The sequence below is a fragment of the Bombus fervidus genome, chromosome 10, assembly GCF_041682495.2.
Source record: "Bombus fervidus isolate BK054 chromosome 10, iyBomFerv1, whole genome shotgun sequence".
In the NCBI taxonomy this organism is placed as follows: domain Eukaryota; kingdom Metazoa; phylum Arthropoda; class Insecta; order Hymenoptera; family Apidae; genus Bombus; species Bombus fervidus.
Window position 1 is genome coordinate 7,461,337 of NC_091526.1, and position 19,348 is coordinate 7,480,684.

Here is a 19,348-nt window from a genome sequence, read left to right on the forward strand (position 1 = left end):
AAATACGAAAAGCGTAGTTAAAGAAATTTAGTAGCCGTCTATCTATGCGCATACTAATTCGACAAGTAAATGTATTCAAAAAACAATGGAATTTACATTTTTACTTGTAGGAGTATACATTTTTAATTGGATCGAAATTACTTAACGAATCACATTGCACTTACGAAGTTTGCGTTAATATAATAAATGTACACATTTTCTAGATAAGTATATTTATTACGACTAATGTACATCTTTATATATGTACATATTTATTTGATTTTATATTCTTGCACTTTCGCTAAAATTCTGCATAAATACATACATTAACCAGTAACATTCACTTTTTATCTTTAACTGTGACACATATAAATATAAACGATTTCACATGGACAAGCTACAAGTAAGACGTTAGAGTTTCGAGACAGATATAAATTTAGCGTTGAATCGTTAAGAGATCGGAAACCGTTGATCACGAAACGTAGTGGCACGACGAAGAGGAATTTAATGATAGTCCCCTCTCCCTCCCCGCGACGTAATAATTCCTCTCATTTTTCCGCGTTAATTCTCATCAGCCGACGTTTTCTACGGATTCGCGTTAAAAGCACGATGCGAGATACCGCGAAACGTGGGAAACCTCTCGCCCGGTTTATTACGATGCTTTTGTAGTCACGCTCGCGGCGGTCAAAGAAATTTTCTTCGAATAGGTTTGCACAGGCTGTGCGACTCGGGTTCCTCGTGTGTATATCACATCGGTCGCGACTGCTACGGCCATAATTTTCTAGCCACCTGTGTGTGCAAGCGATCACGCTGGAATCCAGAGCGTCCGCTTTCTAAAAACCGTAAGTAATGCAAGAGCACGGAAGATCGTTCGATCGATTAAAGCGGTCGAACGAGAAGGTGCCGGGGAAGCTTCGTGTTTCTTTGCTTCGTGGATCGCTTCGTGATCGCGAGCTCGCGCGCGCGTATTGCCTTCGATAATTGATTAATGGAAATAAAGGAGAATGTATGAGACACAATGAAGGTGAACTAGAAGGAATAAACGGTTAGCTCCGGAATGCGCGGCATAATGTAAGCAATTACATCGTTTCTTCGTTTTTAGATCGCTACTGCCGATACCCAAGCCTACCGAGGAACTTGATGTGTTTTTAACGAGAATAAAATGGTAGCGAGATAGCGTAATAATTAATTGTTCGGTTATCTCGAATTTTATACGACACTGTCTTCGTTTCACTCGTCGAATATCGTCTTTAATGGATCGGAATACCATGGTAATTACTGCGTGGCATCCTTTTCTCTATTATTTGAACTTCAACTTGGATCTTTAATGCTTGGGAAAACGTACAATATTGATATTCAATGGAAATAGCGGCACATTAAAATAACATATCCCGGTCTGTTTTTAGATCACTATTGGTGAAATGTCGCTGAAAGTTATCGATCGAATCCGGCCCTCATTTTTACCCTCACTTTACGGTACTCGATACTACTATGAAAAAGGAAATACGATATTGAACTTTTCTTTTCTACCAGTTTTGTAATCGTGGGCATTCGGTACGAGTAGAAACTCGAAGCTCGAGCGATAATAAAAGGCTAAATGGCGTTGCAACGTGCGGAAGACTCGCCTTTAATCATCCATCGACGCGCTTGCAAACGTACTTTTCCCTGGTTGTTGACGGAATGCGTGCGCGAAATATAATTCCTGGCTCGAGGTGGCACGTCGCACGCGTATTATTACGTGTACGGCATCGACGTGTCTAATTACCTTCGATTCAATTTCGAAATTACGTTTCGATGGGAATTAATCTGCCTACATTCTTCCCTCACGAAAACACATTAGGAAAGCATTTAAAAAGAAAAAATTAGGTACACACAACGGAATCTTCTCTGTTATCAGAACATCGATTAGTAATCGATTAATGGGAAATTTATGAATAACCTACCTTGTATTTTACATTTAACGAGAAAAAAACAAATATACGAAACTAGTAAATTATTCGGATAGTCCGATGGTAGAATTCATTATCCTCAGCGTGTACGATCGTACGTATACATTATAATACCTAATAAAATAAACAAGAAAATAATTCCTGGAAACGAATCTTATTTTTAGTTGCGTTCACAAAAAGTATGAGTTTATCACCTAGTCATGCTTAGTTTGAATATTCGGAATTCCATGGTACATAAACTAAAGTATATGAATTTTACAACGATCGCAAAATATATTTTGGAGGAATGTCCTCCGTTTCGCTCATGTACGACGCACGAACATCCGTACAATTAATTATTGACCCGTTTTAATCGCGTTAGGTCTAATTAGTGGGGAGAGGGAGTCTCAAAGTTGTTAATTAAATTGGTTAATGCGATAAAGGAGACCATAGCGGAGTTCTCTTCGTTCCCTTTCTCTTCTCGTCTCTTTCGTTCCCCTTCTATTTCATGTCGGACTCCGCTCGTGTCTTTGTGTACCGCCCGCGCTATACTGCACCGCGAAACGGAGAGAGATACTTTCAGCCACGGCGATTATTTCAATTATACCGTGCAGCCTCAGGATCGCGAAACCCTTCTTCGTTGGTGTGTATATTCACGGTTTTGGAGCGAATAGCCGGCGTGACGAGTAAATGGACGCTCGCTTTTGCGAATGTTTATACCGCCCGATACGCTGTATCGTAATCCCATTCAGCACAGGCAGCCATAATAAGAGTTTTTCAATCGAACGTGGATTGTCAGAGTGTTCTATAATTTTCTTGTATCCGTATCTTTTATTATCTGACGCGAATTTCGTGAAATTTCTGACGGTTTCTAGATAGTACTCTGGGAGTAATTACTTTTAAAATAGAATTTTCTCTAATGACTAACTGCGTGCGTTTATTGGCAAGCTTCTGTTTACGAAAGTCGCGTTATGACTAAGTCTCTTTCGTGTTTAGATATTTCTGGCCTGTGTTTATGCTTTAATAACGACATTATCCGTTCATCATACGTTTAATTATTTTCTACTTGGCATACATTAAAAAGGCGTAGCTGTATCAAAGTTCAATTTTAATTCCGAGTTTAACTTTAAATCATGAGAGTGTGGATCGTTGAATTTCAATTAAGCAGAATATTTCAATATTCTTCTTCAGACATAGTGTCAAGATAGTAGTAAACAGCTAAGTATACTATAATAAAGTAACACTATAACTACCGATGATTATAGTATACAATTTGTATTTTAATAAAAATCATTACAATAAAAAATCATTCAAATTCACAAAAGTGGAGTATTGTATATTTATAAAAGATAGTTTTAGAATTAACATCTCCAAGTTTCGCAAACTTAGATCCGCATCATCTTACAGCCTATAAAACTTCCTCGAACTTCGAAAAATATCTCAGAAATCGATACGGCACAATTTTTCGGGGCAAATCAGTCTTGTCAGCCGGTCGCGGTTACTCCTTTCACGCAGCGAAATATTCGAAAGTAAAGAGAGAAAGAGAACGAGAAAAAAAAGAAGAAAATTCAACAGCGTCGAGTTTCAACCGGTCAACACACCGGTCGATATTACAAAACCTGGAACGATTATAACTCGCAACGGGTAAATCGATAGTGGCGATCGACAATAATAAATATTCTCGTGACTCCCCCCTGTGCTTTTAGCGTATCACTGATTCGAAACGCTTCGTGTCTCGATAATCGAACCGGTGAGATATTCCAGTTTATGCATACCGGCCATTCTCGTTCATTCCTCTCGCGTTCTTGCGAATCCGTCGTTGTACGACACCTTCGGCCGCGAATCGTGTCGCCTCGAAATAACCGATGGTGGCGTTAGCGTTGGGAAGCTCTGGTAGTCATTAATTATAATTAATATCGATGTCGATAATGGCAGGCGCACCGTCGCCTCGCCGATCCGTATATTGCCGGGACATAGATCGGCGAGAACGCCTCTAACGTGTAAGTGCGCGCTATATATGTCCATATAAATTTCCATCTTCCATCGAGGATGATCGTTTCTGTTATATAGCCACGTTTATACAAGTGGTCAATTTGTAGGTTAGTTTGGTTGTTGGCTGCGGCTATTAAAAAACAGAAGAATATAAACGACGAAGATGCACCACATAACGATAGAGGAAGAGAAAGAGAGAGTTAATGTGCACGGTATAGCCCATCCGAGTCGTTAAAAGCTACACGAAAGGTATCGTCGACGTGGATTAAATGTTGCTCGTTATACGTGTCGTGGTTGTAAATCGTCGTTGTAAATCAATTGACCAGACTTGGCCGGACTGAACGACCTGATAAATAGGATTAACTGATTTACATGAACGAGATTCGTCCGGGCTGCATCGATCATAATCAACGCTCTCGATAGCGTAATCTAGAATTCATTTTCGTCAGCCATATAAGATTTCTTCCGACTCAACGGTCTTTCTTCTTTTCTTTTTCTTTTTTTTTTTTTTGGTTTCTTTTTTCCTCATTTGTTCGCTCTATAGGCGAATCCATGCCAGCACCCGATCGTGATCCTGAGGGACGTTGCCTCGTCCGATATGGAGTCGTTGCTGCGCTTCATGTACCACGGCGAGGTTCACGTGGGACAGGAGCAGCTGGCCGCTTTTCTCAAGACGGCGCAGATGCTTCAGGTTCGGGGGTTGGCCGATGTGAACAGCGGTGCTGCCACAGCGAAAATTCCACCTCCTTCGTCGTCTGGTGGAAACAACGGTAGTGCACCGGTAAATATGGATTTTAATCTTTGAAATATTAAACTTAATTTTAATTCGACTATCTAGTGTAATAACTGAGGGATATTTGATTTTCACAGACGACACCACGCAATCCGTGGCAAGATAACGGCAGGGGAGAATTAAACGAGGGTGGTTTGAGTCCTCCACCAGAGAAGAGACCTAGAAGCTATAGTCCACCATTGGGTAACCACGTGGAGCAGAAAACTGACCTTCAGGAATCACTTCTTGGACAGGCCCTAGAAGGAGGACCTACGATACACACGACACCTACGAATAATGTACAGGTAGGAAGGAATGTTACTTTGATTGGATCAATCCTTTGACAGTTTTACAGTATGTAAAAATCTGCGAGTTAAGTTTTGTAAAAACATGTCGTTTGCAAATTAGAAAATACGTGATTTGTTCTTTACGATTTGTTAGTGCAATTTTCACGTATTTGTGTATGATCCAATAATACACCCGTGTATGTGATACCACTTTATTATACTGTCAGAAGATTAATAGTTTTAAATGAGATTTATGAAGACTGAATAAGAAAAGTGGAATTATTATTGATTACAGGCGCAGTCTACAGGCGAGGACTCAAATTCCATGTCGGACAACGAAGAGGAGATGTCGAATAACGACAGTATCCTAAATTCCGTGAAGACGGAACCAAGCGACATTTTAAATGATTCTATAGAACACCATCGTAACTCGTTTCCTACGACGCTTTTGGGAATACCAGGTAATTCAATCGAAATCAATTCAACTCCTTTTGTTCTTTATAATGATTTCTCATTGGCGGCCAAAGAATAATAGCGCTGCAAGTCGAGATTTTGAAAATTCAAATTCAGTGACGTGTTTCAATTTTTAGACGTAATCGCCGCTCTATCTTCGTAATTATTTAAGTTGTAATTTTATTCTCTGTTTGTGCGTTTTAACGACGTGAAAAAGTATAAGTAATTTTTTATGATAGTAAACGCAGAACATTATTTTACGAAAACTTACAGTAGACTGACTTATACAACTACGATTCTCAGTCAACTAATCGAGATAGAAATGAAATGACGCCGAGTCGATTGACATTAATTTCCTGCTTAGAGTTGACGAATGGTGTAAGACAATTGTGTGATTATGATCGTAATTGATAATTACAGGACTGATACCAGGGCCATCCGGGATCCACGCGGCGAATCAGGATCCGAATTACGGTAAGTGATCAGAGTCAACGATTCGATTTTACAGTTTATTACGATTTCATAGCCCAAGACTATAGTATCCTCCCGTCGATTCCCTCAAGACTCTGGTCTCTCGTTGTTGCGTTGAATGCATGGAACTCTCGTACCTCTCACAACCCTGCATCCCCTTGCCCAACTTAACCCTTTTTGAAAAAAGAAAGAAAATATAGTAAGAAAGAATAATAATAACGATAAAAGAATAATACAGAAACATGGCGAGTAACAGCGTATCGTGGAGCTACGTCTCCGACGGCTCTTCGAGTTCGTTTACCGGAATAATATCGATTTTCCTCCGCAAAAAATGGTCTGCGGTCGTTAGAAACGGAATTGTTAGGGTTGCCATGCAAAGCCAAGCTCTACTCTTTTTAATCTCGAATTCTTTAAAACGATCCTTCTTCGAGGCTTGCTAAAGCTAATTGGTCGGTCGAGGCAAGGTATGAATTCAATCGACTGTTAAAACTGTTTATGGATAAAAGAGAGGGTGGAGGTATGGAAATGGCAATGAAGAAGGACAAAGTACACACGTTACCACATTCAGCAAACAGATAAAAATCTGATCGAAATAAAATTTATACCTGTGATATCTTGAGATTAAAAGAGTGAAAAATATATTTACAAAAAAAGTAGAATGTAATCTACGATTGGATCATAGATATTCAGGGAAGTAAAAAAAAAAAAAAAAAAAAAAACACACACACACACGGATTCGGGGGCGGGAAACAGTGTGACAGGAATGACAAAAAAAAAAAAAAAAATAATAAACGGAATTAAAACAAAAAATGTTAAAAAAAAAGAGATAAATGAACGGAACGGGAAACGAAGGGCTGTGGGAGAACGGAAAAAAATTGAATAGTGTTTAAGGGATCGTACGAGGTTGGCTGAGGACTGACATTGGCTGGTGGTTCCAGGGCGATGGCAGCCCTCTGGAGGAGACGGTTCAAGCTCGAGTTCCGGTTGGTTGCCGGGTACGTCCTCCGCGAGGAACGACCACACCGGGTCTGGAACTTACCAGAGCGGAGTGCACAACTCGAAAGGTCAGGACCTGTCGTCTCTGCTCCAGCAGCATCATCATCACCATCAGCTCCACGCCACCAGCCAAGCGTCGCAGCAACACGCCCTAAATGCCTTGAACTCGCTCAACTCCCGGAACAGCCTGAATACCGAGCAGCTGACGATGATGCATCAAAAGCTGCAGAACAATCTTCAAACGTTGCAGCAACAGCAACAAACCGCCAGTGCGAAAAACGAGCTCAATCTGATGCTTCAATCGTGCACCAAGGAGAAGATGCAAGAGAGCATGGCGTTGTTCCATCAACAGGCTCATCGTCGGTTTCACCAGCAACAGCATCATCAAACCGACGACACGAGCGAGCCTGGCAAACCAAAGTGTCCGGAGTGCGGGAAGATCTATTCGAACAATTCGAACCTCAAGCAACACATCGTGAATGTGCACTCAATTCAAACCGAGTACATCTCCTGTCACGTGTGCAACAAGAAGTTCAAGACGAAACAATACCTCCAGATACACCTTCTGTCGATACATGGTATCCGGAAACGGAAAAGTCATCCGTTGTATCAGATGCAGACGCAGATACAACAGCAACAATCGTCGGGTGGCCAAGTGTCTAGCGGCCAGCAATCGCAGCAACAATATGCGGCACCAGAAAGATGGTCGAACGAGGGCAAACAGTGATCAGAACGCGTGTCTTGCATATCGTTGATCGATCAAAGAATTGACGAGACACGCGTGTTTCCCTTGGACGATGTTTAGGGCTGAAAAGAGAGGGGTCGATGAGAGTGGATGCTGGCAATCTGTATAGTTGACCCTAAGGAACTTTGACGAATAGCTGGGAATATTCCCGAGTAAGACAACTATGACCTCGCAATAATACTCGTAGTAGATGTACATATACACTATTGTAAAACTGCATAGGGAAGTAAGTGTTTGTTCTTCGCGTAGAACATCCGTAGATAGATAGTTTTTCTCTTTTCTCTCTTTCTTTTTTTTTTTTTTTTTTTATTCATTTCTACCGATAGTTAGAACAAAAGAACGGAGGTGGCGATAGGCAGAAGGAGGGCGAAAGAGGGTGCTGATACGAGGATTGGCCGACCTATTTTCGTATTGTACCGCAGTGCGCAGCCAATCCTTCCAGGCAGCGATAAGTAAGCGCCCGCGATTGGCCGACAGAGACTTCTTGAAATTCTCGCCCGTATTCTTATCGGCATAAATAGTAGCGGACGAAGAAAGAAAGATGCGTCAGCCTCGTTTCGCGTAAAGAGAGAGAGTCATTCACGGGAAAAACGTCGATAGAACTGTATTCACCACTTTTGAGGATTCACGGCCTTTAAGGGGAACCGAGCGAATAGAGAATTCTAAAGAAATAGCTGAACCGGTGAAAATAACCTTTCTAATAGAACCAAATCTTATCGTGAATATTTCTCTTCTTTCCTGTCCCTTTTTTATTTGTTTTTCTTTTGAAACGAATCACATCTTTTTCTCTCTTTTTCACCGCCAATAAATTCTTTCGCTTGTGTCAGTATGCAATTAGATTGACCGAATTACGACGATGTATCTTTATAGGGAAAAAAAAAAAAAAAAAGAAGAAATGGAGCGAATTATTTCCGACCGTGGCGTTAAAACGAACCGAATTCAGGGCGCAATATTCGCTTGTCTTTTAACGTATGTCTCTGCACAGGGTGCTTTTAAAATATTGACATGCGTGGCTAAAACCGGTAGCCAGAAATGCAGCGTCCCATTTACTCTCTGTCGCTTCCTCATCTTGACGCGTCACAGTTCGCCTTGCAATCGTATGTAAATGTGTGTCCGCTTGTGTACGTCTCTCCCTGTGTGCATTTTCAGAGGCACGAACGAAACGAGGCTCGGTACCACACATACGTACATACGTCGAATGCCCGCGCACATTTAGGCTCACGGAATTACGAGGCAGAAAGAGATAGACCGGCTTGTATTGATCTCGAGGATTCAACAAACAGCACCTAGTGCCTCCCGCCTCCTTCCTCTCTAACTTTACCTTACTCTTCCACCATCGACCTCACCCTATCTCTCGTTTCGTTCTCCACGTGTTTCATAGGATTCAACTTGTCTCTCGGACAGAGTTTGATGAGCCCCCCCCCTCGATAGTTTCTGAGCCAGCTTGTTAGCAGACGTTTGCTTCAATTCTCCTCATTTTCCACGCGAATTAGACCTGACACGGTGAATTTCAAGTTCGTTTATTCAAATTGCATTTTTACGATCGATCACTTTCAGTTCTACTCGAGATAGCAGATAGCAGATATGTATATAAGAGTATATTTTGTATTTTCTAAACTTAAACTGCAATATCACGCGAAAAAGGCTTTGCATTACGGTATATGTGATATCAGACCGATCTATACCATTCACGGATCGAATCGTTAACAGTGTGAGTGCGTTGTCAGCGTCGAGCTATTGGATCAGGGTTTTTCGAGGGTGAGGAGAAGAAAGTTGCACGGGACACGCGATACAAGGCCCTAGTGAGCATGGGCCACGCGATGCTAGCACACGATCAGCCTATCACCCCTATTGCGAACCCCTGGCAAAACAAACCCTGCCGGCTTATCCAATTCCACGGCATTTCCACGAATCTCTTCCATCTCCTGTCTGTGCTACCCAACCCTGACGTTCGTAGTTCCGACGTAAATGGAGGAGACTCGCATTTGTTCCAGCCACCCTCTCGCTTTCTCTCTTCGTTCATTCTAACCCTTCTCCCACCCTTCGTTTTTGCCTGCGCCTTCTCCGTTTTTACCTTCAACCCGCAATCCCTGCCATTCAAGCGGTCGGTTAGATCGTCTTGTTCTTATTTCTTGGAGTGAAACTACGTCACCTTTGAGAGCCAGTGAGCATCTAAAAGCATTCGCTGCTTTGGTTTCAACCGACACCACGAGGAAATGGTTCTACTTCCTGCTGTCGTTAAAGATGATGGCTCGCTAGCATATGTCTTTCTTCCATTTTTGCTTGTTTCTTCGTTTTTTTTTTTTTCTTTTTAATCTTACGTGCAATTAGTTTCGAGTGTCATCATTATTCTAAGTTTAACGATTGTCCTAGGTTAGGAGTATTTTGGATTTCAAACAAGTGTGTTCAGAAAGAGTTTTAAAGACTCCTTTTTGGAATGTTTGCATCTGTCGCTGCTTTTTGAAATTTTGTAGATTTGTAGATTTAAAAGATTTGTAGATTTGACATATTTGAATTCCTAGACATTCCGGTGAACATCGCAATTCCATCGAACAGAAGTTTTTTACATTGTTCACAAGTTTCTTAACGCTAGAATCGCCGAAGATCGAAGTATAAAATTGATAGCATAGAAATGAAAATAGAAACTTGGAGGCAAACCTTTATTCATATTTATTATCCAAAAATTCATTCAAATACCCAAAAGTGCATCGTTATAAATCCACAGGTCTATAGAACTAGTTTGGTGATTTTACTGTTAAATAAATAATACTTTTCCAATCCTGAAACGCCACTCGAAATGCTCGAAAGGATTTTTTCCGCTTTTTCTCCAATTTTCTCGCCATTACATAGGAAATCTCCACGTAAGCTGGTGAAATCGGCTCTCCATTCGCCGCTTCACAGATTACAGTCATCTATCACCCGGATTCGATCCGGATAACCTAACCGTCCGTTTCGAACTTCGCTAGATTCTTATCAACTTGATAAGTTTGTCCGATAAAAGCGGTGTGTCTCTTCTATCGTCTAACCGACGTTCCTCGTCTTGTACGTAATATCTTTCGACATACGTGGGGTGAACATTGGGAAGAACAACTATGAGAAAAACTGCAGGGGAAGTATGAAAGTGATCGCGTGATTATCGTAAAGAATGAACGAAAGATCGGTTGTGACACGCGTGTCACGTAGTTGAGGAGGACCACGAAAAAGAATAAGTTTTCCCGTCTTTAATTCCACACGCCTGTGTCTCCCATCTTACTTCTCCCTTGCTCGCTCGACGCAGAATACTGATTCTTCTGTTGGCCGAGAACTAAGGGTGGCATTAAAAGTTTCGTGGAAAAGAAGTCGAGCAAATAACACGCGAACGTATGATCGATTGCGTTCCCTAGGAAAGTGTAATCTGCCTTGGAAAGTGGTTGGGAAGAAGGGCAGAGCGGAGAGACAAAGAAGAGAGGAAGAACAGGAAATGAGATGGGATATAAGGATATTGTGGCCCACTTTGCCGTCGACGATCAGATACATAGAGGCTTTGGGGCTGGTAGAAAAAAGATGGCCACTCATAGGCAGGGTAAGATCGGTAGAAGAATAAAAATGGGATTTCGTGCGATAAGCGGAACGTAGACCGTCGAGTTCAAATGTTTGCTCGTTGGATTCGCTTCTTCTTTTACCTCGTGGTTGCGTATTTTTTGGTCTCTGCTACTCTTCTTTTTTTTTTACTCCCTCTTACCAAGGTTCACCTTATCCCGATTTCATCCTGCTGGTTCTTCTCGTTTCTTGTCTCCTTAATGTTCTGGAATCCCCTTTTTCCTCGCTTTTACCCCTCGTGGCGTCCACGTGTTGGCGAAACGTGCGCGAGGAAAGGGGATGATCGACCAAGCCGAAGGGCGGTTCATCCTATATTGCGTCGTCTGGACAAATGACAATTGCAATTCCCTTTTGGAATCTATCGCATTAGTCTACTGTCTGGACGCAAAATCGTTAGATTGCTGCGTAAAACTGTCTGTTCCTATCTTTTCTCCTTCTAATTTCGTTAACAAAGAGGGGCGATGATAGAACCGCGGAGAAATTAAAAGATAGGATAAGGTAGAGTTATTTGGGCTAGAAGAATCTTTGAGTCCTGCTGTATTGCCTCGAGAAGAAGGAAAAGAAGTTGAACTTACACGAGTTTCAACTTGGTAATATTATTTTAGCTAAATTTATCGTAACTATATTTAGTTACTTAGCGATGGCATTGCGTCAGTTATTTCGGATTGACTAATTTCCACGCGTGTTTTTGTCGTGAAGAGTCATCAACAGAATTGACAGGAGGCTCCATTAACGTAAAGAATAGCAACGAAACTGGAGTAAAGAGTCACGAACGCCTTGACAGTGATATTCGTCTAGCTCTAACTTTTCCACGAGTTATGCGTCGCAGACGTTGCCACTCGAAATTACGAAAGTTTGGCGCGCCATCAAGAAAAATGACGAACGGAGAGTGCGCGCGGTTGGAGCGTGCGTGTCACATGGCGCCTTGTCCCTTTTGTTATTCTACTCGTGCACGATTCAGGTATCGCTCTTAGTCCCATCTTATCGATTCTTCCTTTTCAAAACCGAATAAACAATAGAGGTAGGGGAAACTTGTCCGGCTCCCGTAGAGATTTCGTAACGCATGAAGAAAGAGGACATGATACGGTGGAATTAATTAAAGAAACTGAACCCCACCTCTTTTATGAACGGAGCGAGCATCTTAATTAAATTTCTCTCTAATTAATAACGGTGGTCCTTCTCTTCCTACACTTGGATACGCATATCAGAATTCGTGTTATATAAATTTTCTAATTTCTGACCAGCATAGAATGCATAGGTTCTCTCTCTCTCTCTCTCTCTCTCTCTCTCTCTCTCTCTCTCTCTCTCTCTCTCTCTCTATGTGCAGGCATCGCGTACACCAGGCTTATTCCGCCTAGAGCGTATCGATTGTTCCGCGTCGAACGTAGAGGAACGATAGAATGAGATTGGATTTCACGGTTGCAGCAACGACGGATGGGGTGGTGGTGCAGCACACTTTAGCAGGAAGATTGATTAAGCTGCCGCAGCCACCGCCGCCCACGCGAGGTATATTAAAGACGTGACCCGACATAAAGGAACCCCCTTCGTCTTCAGCTACCATCCGTCTCTTTCTCTCGCTACATCCACCCCTATCTTCTCTCTGACCACATTGATTTTCCACGCCACTCTCCATCTTCTTCCTCGCTTCAACTTCCTTCTTCACCCAGTGATTTTCTCTCCACTGTAAACTCTCTTATCCTTCTCTTACTTCTCAGTTTTCTCGAAGAAGTACAAACAAGTACGATGGAAGAAACGTTCCTTCCTCGTTCTCCTTCTCCTCGTCGTTGTTATCGTCTCGAGGTCTGCGGTCCTCTATCTATCGGGGACTCGTTGTTTACTTTAGCTGTAAGCTTGGGCTACCCGAAGAAAAAGAAGAAGAAGAGAGAGAGAGAGAGAGAGAGAGAGAGAGAGAGAGAGTTCTCTGGTCCTTGGAAAGCTTTGCAAGTTTGATTGAATTCCAACGAGTGGCCGGTATCAGGAAATGGACAAGTTGCTTCGAGGTCTGTTTCACCTTACCCGTCTCCGTCTCCTCACCCTCTTCTCTCTACTTTTCACCCCTCTTTCCCCACATCTCTTCGTTTTTTTCCCTCTCTCCAACACGTCGCTGTCTGCTAGAAAGCTTTTAGCCTTTCCTATCCGAGTTTCGAGTCCAGACTGCGAGCGTTATTTTCGGTTCTCACGTTCGCCAGGAGGGATTAGAGAGGACGCGAGAGATTATAGAGTTTCGTTATTGCCGCGCTAAATGTTCGTTCCCGGTGTAGTTTCTGAATTAAAGGCGACCTGGACGCGCGTATAGTGCTTTTATTAAAAGCTCGCGCGCCGCTTCAATTTTAAAACAGTCTCGCGGACAGACGTATTTGAAATTAAAATAGAGCTTGAAATTAAAACGGCGAGGAAAGAAAGGAAGGGAGGAGATCGAGGATAGCGAGGGAGAGAGAATAGATATTTTATTCTGTCAGAGATATTTATGTCGAACGACCCTTTTTGTTCTATGCCGTTAATGTTCTATTTCTCATTTGAGTCCGTTTTTTTTTTCCTTCCACCTTGTCCTAGATTGCATTTTTCATGAAGATCCCGTTAGGTTAGGTTCGTCCTGGCCATTGTCACGAATTTTCGACGCTGCGTAGATCCCAGGAAATCCAAGGACCTTCCACTTTTCTCTACAGCAACTCCTCATCAATTTCACCGAAGGTAACACCCCAGGGCCGTCTCCTGTCTCATTCTTCGTTGCTTCTCTATATCGCTATCTAACGTGTCAGGCTTTTGTCGACTCGGGATATCCGTTTTCCTTGAATCCCCCGCTGGGAGGGCTTCTCGAATAGATTCTATACGATTTCGAATGGTTAGTCCTTTCCAGATTTTTCATCGATGTTAAACAGTCAGTGAAATTCCATTTATTTCCCCGTGATTTACGACGCACGTCGATCGTACAATTAATCTTAAGAAACTTAATTACACGCCGCTCGTTATCATCGTGTGACGCGGCTCATCCCTTTCGATTAAAGGACGCACGAGCTACTTTCAAGAAAGAAAGCTCGTATATCTCTTCTCGTCGGTAAATACGTTCGAATTAGCCGGCCCCTATCCGCGGAGACGACGCAACAAATGTCCTCTAAAAATAAGGGAAGAAACGGGAACAGAGGAGCGTTCCAGGCGAAGTCGGTTGAGCGACGCGCAAAAGCCATCGGACGTTTTCATGAACGAGGAAGAGAGGGACGAGTTGTGAGAAGGCGAGAGACGGTTACGAGGGCAGCAGCAGAGCGAGATGGGGGAGGAGGGGCTGAAGTGAGAGACAGAGCAAAGAGAGAGAGAGAGAGAGAGAGAGGAGAGAGAGAGAGTGAGAGGCCGTGCTTCCCCCGAGGGTCCCGGGATCGATCCCTGTGCAATTTCCCGCACATGTCCGCATTGATCTGCCCTCACTTGCCCCCGGCGCCCACCCTTGCCACACTGAACCACCGCCACCCCCGCTGACGCCGTCACTGACGCCGCTGCCGCCACCGCCAACCAACCACCCTTAGCTTCCTCGGGATCCCCACGATCGTCCAAACACCCGTCTCTCACGCCGTTTCACTGTCCAAAGTCGTTCGAACTACTCTTCCAACCATCTCCGCAGATTCAACCCCTTATATAGTTTTCCCTCTATAGTAGCGTGCCTTAGAAAGAGGAACGGTGCTTGACACGCGGGTCTTGTCACGCGTCACACACGCGATACGCCCCGAGGCATACACGATTTTTCAATTTAAGGAAAAAGAAAGAAGGAAAGGGAGACACCGATACTGTGTATTGGGTTTCGTGATTGGCAGGTTCTTCCGGTCTCCCAGGGGATTGCACGTCTCTCGACAAACGTGTCGCTTTGGAATTTCGTATATCCTCGCGACGCCAGGGTTAATTAAGAGAACGACGGAAGGGAGGAATTACCGGCGTAGATGTAACAAAGAACGCGCGAAAACGAGTCGACGAGTGAAAGGACAAAAGTTATTCGACCGAGCACCACGACGCTCTTCGCTTTTTCTCGCCGATACTTTTTTCGCCTTTTCTTTTTTTTTTCTCTCTCTTGCTCTTCGTGGAGCTTCACGAGAAGGCTCGTAAAAACTTGGCTCTGACGAGGGGCGTCGCGGTGGAAGTGGATGCGCACGAGGGCCACGAGTTCGTAGGCAACAACGTGGGCCAGCTAAATTAAACTTTTCTCTCCCGGTTCTCTCGCGCCACGTCCCTCCCCACTTCTCTGTCCGTTCACCGAGCCCCCATACATCAGCCTGTCATAAACCTAAGCCGTGCCGAGCTGCGTTCGATGTAACCGATCGTTAAAGAAACTTCGCTACCGGAAACCAGGTGTACCTTCCGACAGGAATAACCGTTCGAAGGAACTCGACGCGCGGCACGCGGGACGGATAAAGAGCGAAGTTATTGATCGCTTCGAAATTGCTCGACTTCAGGAGGAAACGCTAAACTGGGCCTATTGAAAGGCTGAAGCTTTGCTCGAACTTTCGCGTCGGTCTTACTTGAATTTATAACGCGATAACAGGAGAAAGAAGACAGAAGGAATTTTAATATCGAAAGAATCTTTTATTCTATAAAAGGAATATTGGTAATAATCTTTGCATCCTTGCAGTTAAGAACAAGATCGTCTTCGTGAACTTTCCATAAAAGAATTCTTCCTTCAAAAAATACTATTTTCTTATAGAGATTGTTAGAAAATTTTATAGTCAGTTGAAAGTTCGATCGATCAAGGAAGATTATCTTTCTAGAATTTTCATTAAAAAATTTTTCCTCGAGATACAAAATTTTCGTGCGAAGGGAGAATACAAATAATTAGAGAAATTTATAGCCGGTTGGGAGTTTGATTGACCGAGAACCAATGAAAAGGATCCTCCGCGAAAGGAAGGCTACAGTGATTTTCCCTTGATTAGTCCCCCAGGGAGAGTCAATGGCCGACATGATTGAAAGGATCTAAAGTTTTGCCCGCGTTAGAGAGCCGACTAGTCTCGATGTATTCGTTGGTATAGAGAATTATCCGGTGGTTTCATGACGATACGCACGCGGTCGTTCGCGGGATCGACGTTTCCAAGACATTTCGTTGCGTAAGAGGAGACAGACAGCGAAGAACTTTACCGGAAAGCCGAAGACATCGATCTTCGACTTCCCTTCGGCCAATCAGCGTGCTGACTGCTTCTTGAGAAGCGGCTCCTCGTTAATGCAGCGCAATTCGTCGGAGCGACGCCGCTAATGGAATGGCGCAATCATCCCAGCCTCGCTACTGAAGCTCCTTCCTCGTCAACACCGTTCCTTCCTTTCTCGTCTGTCGCTTATTAGTTTCTTTCTTTCATTGCTTTCGTTCTTTTTTTTCTTTTCTTTCTTTCTTCGTGTTGGACTTCTAACCTCTTCGTTGTTTCTCAGTTTTCTCAATTTACATCTAGCTCTTTTTTTCGAAGTAGAATGCTGTTCTTATTCGTTCTACTTCCATTTCTCCTGTTGCTTTCTTCCGCCTTTTTTCTTTGGAATTCTTTGGTTTCTTGATGTAATCCATCCGGATCTATAGCTCTTAGGCGAGAGTAAAATGTTTCAATTTTTGAGATATTTTTACGATATCAATGAATAAATATTTTCTGCATTTTTGAACAGTCGCTAGATACATAGATACATTCTGTACTTCTCATTGTCTGTCTATATTTGTCTGTGGTCCTTCTGTCACAGGGCCACCATTCCATTTCTACCCTCGTGCTTTCTCTTCCGGTTCGGCGTTTCTCCCCATCCCCCGTCATTCCTGACGTTCTATCACTCTCTTCCGACCGATCGGCTCGAAGGTCCGTTGTAATCAAGCGCGCACGTACATTTCCCACCCTAATCGATCGAACTCACTGGTACAATTACTCAGCCGACTGTCTTACGTGATTCTATCTCGGGTAGAAAAAGTTTCCTCATAATTATTCGAATTTTGCTTTCTATATTTATTCTATACAATAAACCGAAATTCCTGTAAGCAAAGCGAACATGTTGCACTAACTGTACTTTGTATACAATGTATTTGGTAACTGGTGACATAAAAAAATACCTCAAAATATAAATACTTGAGTCGAAACTTACAGTTAGTCTATCGAATTTTCGAATTTTCAGGCAGATTTTTATTTTTTTCGAAAGGATTTTTATACGCAAAAACTTTTTTCCTGCGTTTTCGAGATATTTTTTCATGAAAAATTACACTTTACTCGGTCTTACTATCAGTTACCAGACACACTGTATCTAATGGTAATAAATTCGTGCAACCCGCAATAAAGTCTCGATTTAAATGAAAAAGATGAAAAAGAAAGCGAATGAATTGGATGGTTGAAAAAACCTTCCACGCGATTCTAGCGCAGGTGTTATTTTTACCACTCGTTAGCGCGTTTACTTTCATCATAGATAACAACCGGTATTTCAAAACCGATTCGAGGCTGGAACGTGCAGCGTGACCTTAATTCCGAGCAGAACGCGGCAGAGCCGATACGTAAATCATCGTTGAATATGGTTTTCCGGGTGTATGTACCGTTCACGTAATTCTAATAAATCGGCTCGTCCCAGCGCTGTAAATCACAAGCTGCGCGCAAAACTCTCTCTGTGCGGTGACCGCGGATCGCTTTTTCCATCGTGCGAAGCTTCTTATCCCGGTCATATTTCACGAGGCCAAGATTAATCCTTATTCTCGCTGATTCGACTTGTAATAGACGATCGACGTTAGTACACAATCGTAAATTAAATGCGATTTCATCAGCCGTAAAGTTAATAACGTTTTCGAATAGTGGAGGTAGAGGATCGTCCTCTATGGTTCTCTAAACAAAGTGGCGGAATCCAAAGTGACGGAATGAATCGGAGGGTGGCACAATACTTATGGAAGACAATTTCGAAGGCGGATACCTGTCACGTCGTGCCTGCACATTCTTGCCCTTTTACGTAATGAGACGTGCACGAAAGTGGGAGAGGCCTTTTGCTTAGAGATTCGTAGGAAAGATAGTCGTAACGAGGCGTAGAGGGTGGATCAATACGAGGGTTCTTACGTAGTTCGCACACTCTCTCTCTCTCTCCCTCTCTTTCTGACTGTCTCCTCCTTTCTTCGTACTCCTCCTTCCTCCTCTAACGACTCCACCCTGTCTTTCGTCTTCGCTTATCTTACTCTTACATCTGAAACTCCCTTTTGTCTGAGTTCTTCTCTATTTTTGTTTCTTTTTTTCTCCGCCTTTATATTCTGGCCTCTCCTTTTCTTATTCCCCTTTACCCCTCCGCTACTTCTCTCTCTCTCTCTCTCTCTCTCTCTCTCTCTTACTCTCTTACTCTCTTACTCTCTGGCATCGAGAGCTTGGAATGCACGAGGACGAAGGTGGCGACGTTGTGGAGTATCATATACGTTTCTCTTCTATCTTCTGTCACCTACGATTCTGTCGACGAAGCGCGAGCAGAAGACCATTTCCGGTGACCGTCTCCCGCGGCTGTCGCTGGACCCGATTGAAAAACAACGTCTTACGATTAGAGAATAGTCGAGAGGAAAAGGGAACGATCCAACAAGACGGCTTCAGTTTCGATTAACAGGCTCTGAAACACAGTTTAAGGTCTCAAGGGATGGATCGAAGGAAGCGTGCGCAGGTAGCCCGAATTACGCACGAGTTCCGTGATCTATGCGCTGGTTTCGCCACGAATCGACGTAGAGTTAATTTGTTAAACGAGATCAACGTTGACAGCTACAACATCATCAACATCAACAACAACTACAACAACACACCAAACATCCTACAACCGGGCATGCCCTGAGAGTACGAGAGTAGCCTGCGTGCGTGTGTGTTCAGGTATGAGAGTGCGTGTGCATGAAGTGCAGCCTGTGTGCACGTGGCAGAGGAAGAGAGAGAGAGGAAAGATCGATCGGGTACGATATCGTGTGGCCCGAGGGTGCGGAACACGATCGAGAGAGAAAGTGAGAAAACGTTGAAGACACGAGAGAGAGAGAGAGTGAGAGAGAGAGAGAGGAAGAAAGAGAGAAAGAGAGAGAGAGAGAGTAAGAAAGAGGAAAGGAACACGTGTGAGAGGCTGGTCACACGTGTGTGACTAGTGTGTGGGCGTATGTTGGTGAGAAGAGAGGCTTAATGTGTGTGCACGTATTTGAGAAGGAGCAATTGCTATA

At 43.2% G+C, this 19,348-nt stretch overlaps 1 protein-coding gene across 14 annotated transcripts in view; it reads left to right on the forward strand.

Moving 5' to 3' along the window:
• LOC139991413 (protein abrupt) overlaps positions 1 to 19,348 on the forward strand; it is a 77,628-nt gene that overhangs the window by 40,126 nt on the left and 18,154 nt on the right. For 13 of the 14 annotated variants that reach the window (XR_012453394.1, XM_072011444.2, XM_074111923.1 and 10 more), the window contains 4 exons: positions 4,444 to 4,680; positions 4,770 to 4,976; positions 5,254 to 5,419; positions 5,832 to 5,885. Coding sequence is in view for 12 of the 14 variants with exons in the window: in XM_072011444.2 (XP_071867545.1) it covers positions 4,444 to 4,680; positions 4,770 to 4,976; positions 5,254 to 5,419; positions 5,832 to 5,885 (664 nt within the window). In the remaining 2 variants the exon portion in view is untranslated. Of the gene's footprint in view, positions 1 to 4,443; positions 4,681 to 4,769; positions 4,977 to 5,253; positions 5,420 to 5,831; positions 5,886 to 6,820; positions 7,776 to 19,348 lie in introns of all 14 variants that reach the window. The other variant, XR_011800837.1, reaches the window with a different exon arrangement.